This window comes from Myotis brandtii, unplaced genomic scaffold (assembly GCF_000412655.1).
Source record: "Myotis brandtii unplaced genomic scaffold, ASM41265v1 scaffold383, whole genome shotgun sequence".
NCBI lineage: Eukaryota > Metazoa > Chordata > Mammalia > Chiroptera > Vespertilionidae > Myotis > Myotis brandtii.
The window spans coordinates 324,551-331,221 of NW_005364711.1; the positions used below are offsets into that span (position 1 = coordinate 324,551).

The window sequence follows — 6,671 nt, forward strand, 5'->3', positions numbered from 1 at the left end:
TGGAGCCTGCCGGGGAAGCGGGCGCGCCAAAATTCGGTTGAGCACTGTAGCTATTCAGGACTGGTGTGCAGAGAATAGAGCTGGGTATGAGGCCAGAAGCCAGGCATGCACCGGTCATTACAAGCCAAACACTCGAGAAAAACAGCTGAGGCCCAACTTCTAACACTCAACCAAGGCCATGCGAAAACATCAGCAGGGACTCAAGAATACTCAGCCCAGGCTACTACTAAGAAGCTCGGAGCTCCAAAAATATAGAGAATAAAAAAACAATCATTCAACACACTACGGCAATCCACCGGAGGGTGCTCCACTGCCCACCAAGTTATCACAATAGAAATAGAGATATATATGGAAGAGAGAGAGAGAGATTTTTGTTCACATCTGACTTGATGCTCATGCAGTCTTGTCTAGGTCTGGGCACGTTGAGACAGCATTCACATCCCATGCAAACTACAAAGGAACTAGTTTTAGACTACACATTGTGTTAATATTGATATTAAAACGTGACAGGAAACAAAGCAATTTGTGTCTAGGAAAAAAAAAATCTTCGGGGAGGGGGTTTTTGATTTTTGTTTTTGTTTCACATTTTCTTTTTTTGTTTGTTTTTGGATCCATTAAATGACAATTTGTGTTTTGTTTTGTTTTAAAAAAAAAAAGACAAAAAAGATCTCCATTCTCCATCCCCGCACCCAACCACTTCCCCCCTCCCCACTGGCTACTCCCTCCCCACCCACCCCTCCCATTGATATCCCTGCATGAAAGTCGTCCATACTGAACGTGGTCGGAGGATGGGATATGTCATGGAAAGTCGGGGCATCTCAACAGAACCGGAATGATGGTGGCAGAGGGCTCCCTTCTGGGGTGGAGAGCAGGGGATGGAGGGAGGGGATGGGGTGGGGATGGCAAATCTGGAGGCTGGGGCTGAAGTCGGGTGAATGCCAATGATATTCTACAGGACACCCACACACTCACCTCCTGCAGTAGAAGGAAAGGGGGGATTTAAACTTTTTTTCCTTTTGTTTAAAAAAAAAAAGACAGAAATATGAATGCAGAGCATACTGACTGAACCAGTTTATAGCTAAAGCATATCTGACTGAAATGCCTGCTTCCTGTTAGTTCTCTTCAGATAGAAACTCCAGACTGACAACAAGAGCTAGGAATGTACCTTTGTGACAGCAAGTGGGGACTTCGAGCCCCCCATCCCCAGAGTGGTGGGTGAGGGGGAGCAGGAGGAGACACAGCCTGGGGCCCCCCACCCTTAACCTCCCCAAATTCCGTCATTCCCTCCCCAGTGAGAGCCACGGCTGTCAACCAGGTTAATTTTGTCTCATCTTCATGTCCCCTTCGCAGCTTAAACATTTTCTTTTCCAGAATGGGGAAAATTTTTTCTTTTAATTGCAAAAGTTAAGTTCTCATAGATTTTAAAGCTCAAGGTGACCGGGGCTGGCGACTTCTGGGCGACAGCTAACCTGTCTCCAAGAACCAGACCATCTGGGCTCCGTGCGTTTCCACGGCTCCAAGGGGCCGCTCCTCCACATCTTCTCCCTTCTGCCCCCTCAGCACTCCCCTCACTGCCCGGTGGCCAGCTGCCCTCAATGGCAGAAGGAAAGGACATGTGCACCCCCTCTTGGTCATGGCCTTGCCCAGGGGCCTGTGGCTGCAGCCCCCGCTTCTGGTGGGGCTGGAAAAGCCAGAAGTGGATGGATTTTTACCCACCTGTCACCGGGGATGGGAAGAGACTGACTGACCTTGTACCCAAGCCAGACTGGGAGGAGACGGAACAAGAAGATACAAAAGAGAGCAAACCAAGCTGCTTGGCTCCTGACTCAGCAGAGAAAGGGGAAGCTGCTGCCTGGGATGCCCTCTGGGCAGGAGGCCCTAACGTGAGGCCCCTTGGAAGCTGTAGCCGAGAAATGAATGAACTGGCTGATGAAAAGAACAGGTTAAAGAGAGAGAAAAAAATCACAGAGGCTTAGAGCAAATAAGTGGCTGATTTGGGAATGCTCTGGCAGACAAAAGGGACGGGGCTTTTGAATATAGAAGATTAAGCTTGCAGATAACATTTGTCCTTTCTCACTCAGGGAGGCGAGTTATCAAGCCGAGATGTTCAAAAGGCAGAATTATCTTGGTCTAACACACTTTTTCTCCTCTGGGCTAGGGAAAGTGGAGAGCGCTCAGACCGTGGACTCCTGGGTCACCCAGGCAGCTGACCCCTGTCCTATGCAAAGTAACTAACAAGTGGCTAGCCTGTTCTGTTTTAGGGGTGGGGGGCCAAGTGGAAGATGGGTAGATTTTTTTTGGCAGATGAGGATCTAGGAAGACAGTAGGCAGGCTGCGCTGGGAGAAGGGAGCGTGCGGTCTCGGCTCCCTCCAGCAGAGGGAGAACTACCCAGAGACTGATCCACCAGCAGAGGCAGCCTTGGGGACAGGATGCAGCGCGCCCACAGAAGGATGCTGTGCGCCCACACAAGGATGCTGTCCAGAAACGCCCCCTCCATTGGCTCAGAGACAAGAGGGCTGCAGGTCTTCTTCCCATCCCTGGCTGCCTCCCCCGCTCCTGTGTGCCCAGGCCTGCAGCTTAAGAGTTGGTCTGAAGGAAATGTAGCCATAAGCAGCTCTTCTAGGCCCGTATAACACCTCCCCTGCTCAGCCATCTCCCATCAAGTGGCACTAAAGGCGCTGTATAGAATGCAGCTTTAAAACCCCAAGCCCCCTACTGTCACATACACCTGCTGCTCACAATGCCCGAGGCCCATCTCAAAGCCACCAGCCAGGGGCGACGACTGGGCATAGTCGCAGGCAAGAAGCAGCCAGTTCCGGGCGGGTCTCCTTTCTCCAGGCTTCTGGGCAGTGGGACCTGACCCATCAATGGATGGGGGCATGGAGGAGACGTGCCCGTGTTCCAGCCAACAATTCCCTCCCTCCCTCCCTCTGCGTGTTAAAGCCCCCAAACAAGCCCTCCGGAGTCCCAGGCATCCTGGGGAAGGGCTGCTGGGGGAGAGTGGGGACCGCCACTTCGCAAGCAAACGTCTCAGCAGCTGTTGTTTCTGTGTGCAGGTGGGAAGGCCTTAGGGGCAAAGTGGTTTCCTTCTCTGGGGAAGTTCTTACTGAACGCTGGCTGGCTCCGCAGGAAAGGGGGTTACCTGAGGACCCCTCTCCCTCCGAGCTATGACCTTGAGAGGAGAGGCACGGGGAGAAAGCACGAGGCCGAGGTCCTGACCTGGGTGTGTTTTCTGTGAAGGCACCTCAGCTTTCTGTCTTGATGGAGGGCACCACTCCCCAGGCACCAAGACTCATTTTGAGGGGCCAGAAATGGTCCCACACGCTAGGGTCGCGTCAGGAAAAGGGGGTGGCACGTCTTTCTTAACAGGCAAGGGCACCGTGCTACTGACTTGGTAGAGTGTGCGTGTGCGTGTGTGTGTGTGTGTGTGTGGGGGGGGGTCTCAGTACATGTTGCTGAATAATAGTGCTGAGATTCAGATATGGGACATTATGATTCCTGTCTCAGAAGAGGACAATGTCTTGCAAACACCCTGGCATTTCTGTAGAAAAGGTGTGAGTATTAAGGGCTTGGGCCAAGCCCTGTCCCGGGCTGGTAGTTTGGGGACTCACTGTGGGGAAGAAGGGTTGCTGCTCCATCAGCTGCTCTGGGCAGCACCCACAGTAGTGGTTTAATCCTGAGCAGGTTCCTCTTCACCCCTCACCCCTGTGCACCAGCACCTTCTGTGCTTTATTTGTCCAGCTGGTAAGCGCAGGGATGCAGCTGTGATGTAGAGAGAGGGGGCACTGGACTTGGAGTCAGAAGACCTGAGTGTGACCCTGGCCCTGACCTTGGGGTCAGACCCTCACCCGCCAGAGTCCTGGTCTGTGAGTACCGCCCGCCTTCGTCAGCCTGACTCTCAGTGGGAAAAACAGAAAGCGCTCTGTAACTTGTCAAGTTTAAAACAAATACACCTATGTTTGAAATAATGGTGTATGCAGAGCCCAACAAAACAGGTACTATGTGCAGATTTAGGAAAATCTGATATAGGAAAATACAATTCACTTGCCATACAAATCAGGAGGTGATTTACAAAAGGATCCGATTCGTCCACCTGGTGCATGTAATCATCTCGGATCTGAAGAAAGGACTCGGGGGGTGGCGGGCAGGAAGCAAGGACACTAAATCCCACCGAGGCCAGCAAGAGGGAATACGTTTGAATTACAGTTGGAGGCATTTTGCATTGAATAACAGAAGGAACTTCTTGCCCGTGCAGGAAAAAAGAACACTCGGACCCAGGAAAGCCAGGGAATCTTACTCCTGAAGCCTTGACAAGGGGCTATCCTGCAGGCTTAGACCCTCAGCTGGACCTCACTTACTAGCAGATCCAAGCTGGGGCACCTCTGTCCTCGGGGTTTGGAGGCAAGCCCGGGGGATGACTGCCTTCCATCTGGCACATAGTCTGCCCACGTGGGCTCTGAAGGGGCTGGGCCGAGAGTGGAATTAGTCATGGGGGTAAGGGAGGTCCTAGGAGAGGGCAGTGAGTCCAGACAGCCTGGCTGTAGGTCTAGGAAAGGTAGGGGAGTCCAGCTATTTCTGTATGGCCCCTAATGAATGCCCCTGGGCCTGAGGCAGAAAGCTAGCGCTCAGGCTGTGCGGGGCACCCCTGGGAGGGCACTTGTAGCTCTAAGGCCTGAAAAGGGGGTGATTACTGACCCAGAGGAAGGAACTGCTTACAGATGACCCCGGCCCACATACCTGAGACAAGCCAGGGCCCTGCCAGGTCCCAGCCGTGGACCCAGGTCCTGGTTTGGTGGGTCTCCCATTTCCCCAAAGGGCAGGGCCAGCCCTCAAGACAACGTCAGTCATTTGCTTTGTGACTTATCTGCTGCTGCCGGGCTTAATCTCGGGCAGGCGGCCCTGGTGGCCCCTGCACATGTCTGGGACCGAGCGTGCGCTGCTCAGAGCGCAGCAAATGCAACGGTGGCCCGTCCTCCCCGGTCCAGTTCAGAAGGTGATGTACTGACCCATTCGCTCCCTCAGCCCCCAACACGGTGAGGACTGGGAACATAAGCTCGTGTCATATTCTTGAGGCCAGGGCTGTGTTCACTCACTGGATTTTAGGAGTTTGTTTGTTGTTTTAGAGAATTTAAAAAACTGACTGAAAAAGGGATGACCAGAGGGGCTATGCTGATAGGCTGAGGCCAGAGTCACCGTCCCTCCGACGCTCACCTCTGACTTGTCTATATCGTGCTTCTATCCCCCTGACTGAAAACTCCACGGCACAGAGGCTGTCTCCCCTATTAGCAAGGGACCCCTCAGGGCAGGGTGTGTGGACAGGTGGGCGCTCAGGGTCTCATGGGACCCTGTTCTCCAAAGCCAGAGCGACCCACCCCTCTTCCCCCACGACACCCGGGCCTCAGTGGACGCTGAGTCCAGAATGCCAACTGGCTGTCAACAGTGGAGACCCGCATCGTCCCTCTTCACCAGCCAGCCACTCCTTACGTGGGGGCTCTGAAGAATGGCAGCTGGGCACCCCAGGGGAACAGAGTTGGGGACCCCACTCTGCAGTCTCCTTACTGTGCCCTCTGAAGGCAGTGCCACTGTGAACACACACAGAGGACCAAATGGGAGAGGCCACCATGAAAAGGTAAACCTGCTCCCGATAAGGAAGGCGAGACCTCGCCGTGGGTCTCGAGCAGAGGGGGGGGTCCACTCCAGCAGCCCGGCCGGCCACTATGTCCCAGCCATCCTTCGAGAGCTTAGCCTGAAGGTGGGAGGTGCAGACAGAGAGGGCCGGCAATTACATGCAGCCTGGGAACCCTGTATGACACACTCAATTAAAATCGAACCAGCTCTGGGACCCAGATGCAGGGACAATCAATTTTATATACAGTAATTTCTTAAGCTCTGATGAAAGTCTATTTCAGAAGGAAAAGAGAAGAAACACTCTAAAACGGGGCATGGATGAGGAGAGTATGGCAATGATAGTTCTTTTTCCCTGTCTCCATATCCAAACAGATATGTCACCGAGAGGTATACACCCGGCCTGGAACCAACAAGTCTCGACAAATCCAGAGATGCCTGGCTTATCGCAAACCCGGCACAGCACACACAGGGAGTGTTTGCTCATTCGCTGGCTGACAGGGAAGCCGGCGTCACATAAACACTCCAGCTGTCAGTTACGGTGGTGCCAGTCTCAGAAGACTGCAGTTCCTGTTTGTTCTCTCAAAAGCTAACCAGCTTCAGACGGCTCTGGCTGATGCTGTGTCTGCCGGCTAACGCTGGCGTCTCTCCAGCGGGAACTTGATGGACAGTGGACCCTCAGACTTGGGCCTAATGCAGTGATGGCGAACCTCAGACACGCGTGTCAGAGGTGACACGCGAACTCATTTTTTTTGGTTGATTTTTCTTTGTTAAATGGCATTTAAATATATAAAATAAATATCAAAAATATAAATCTTTGTTTTACTATGGTTGCAAAGATCAAAAAATTTCTAGATGTGACACGGCACCAGAGTTAAGTTAGGGTTTTTCAAAATGCTGACACGCCGAGCTCAAAAGGTTCGCCATCACTGGCCTAATGACTTTGAAGAATGGTCCAAGCTTCTGGTGAAATCTCACTCCCCTGAAGAGATAACTTCACTCCCGCCTGGCTGTAAAACTCCACCCCCCCCCCCCCCCAACCCCC

At 52.8% G+C, this 6,671-nt stretch overlaps 1 protein-coding gene across 1 annotated transcript in view; it reads right to left on the minus strand.

Moving 5' to 3' along the window:
• Positions 1 to 6,671, minus strand: part of MSI2 (musashi RNA-binding protein 2) — a 355,159-nt gene that overhangs the window by 5,222 nt on the left and 343,266 nt on the right. Inside the window, 2 exon segments of the mRNA XM_014544830.1 lie at position 1; positions 4 to 60. The exon segment at position 1 is cut by the window's left edge and continues 145 nt beyond it. Coding sequence (XP_014400316.1) covers position 1; positions 4 to 60 — 58 coding nt within the window.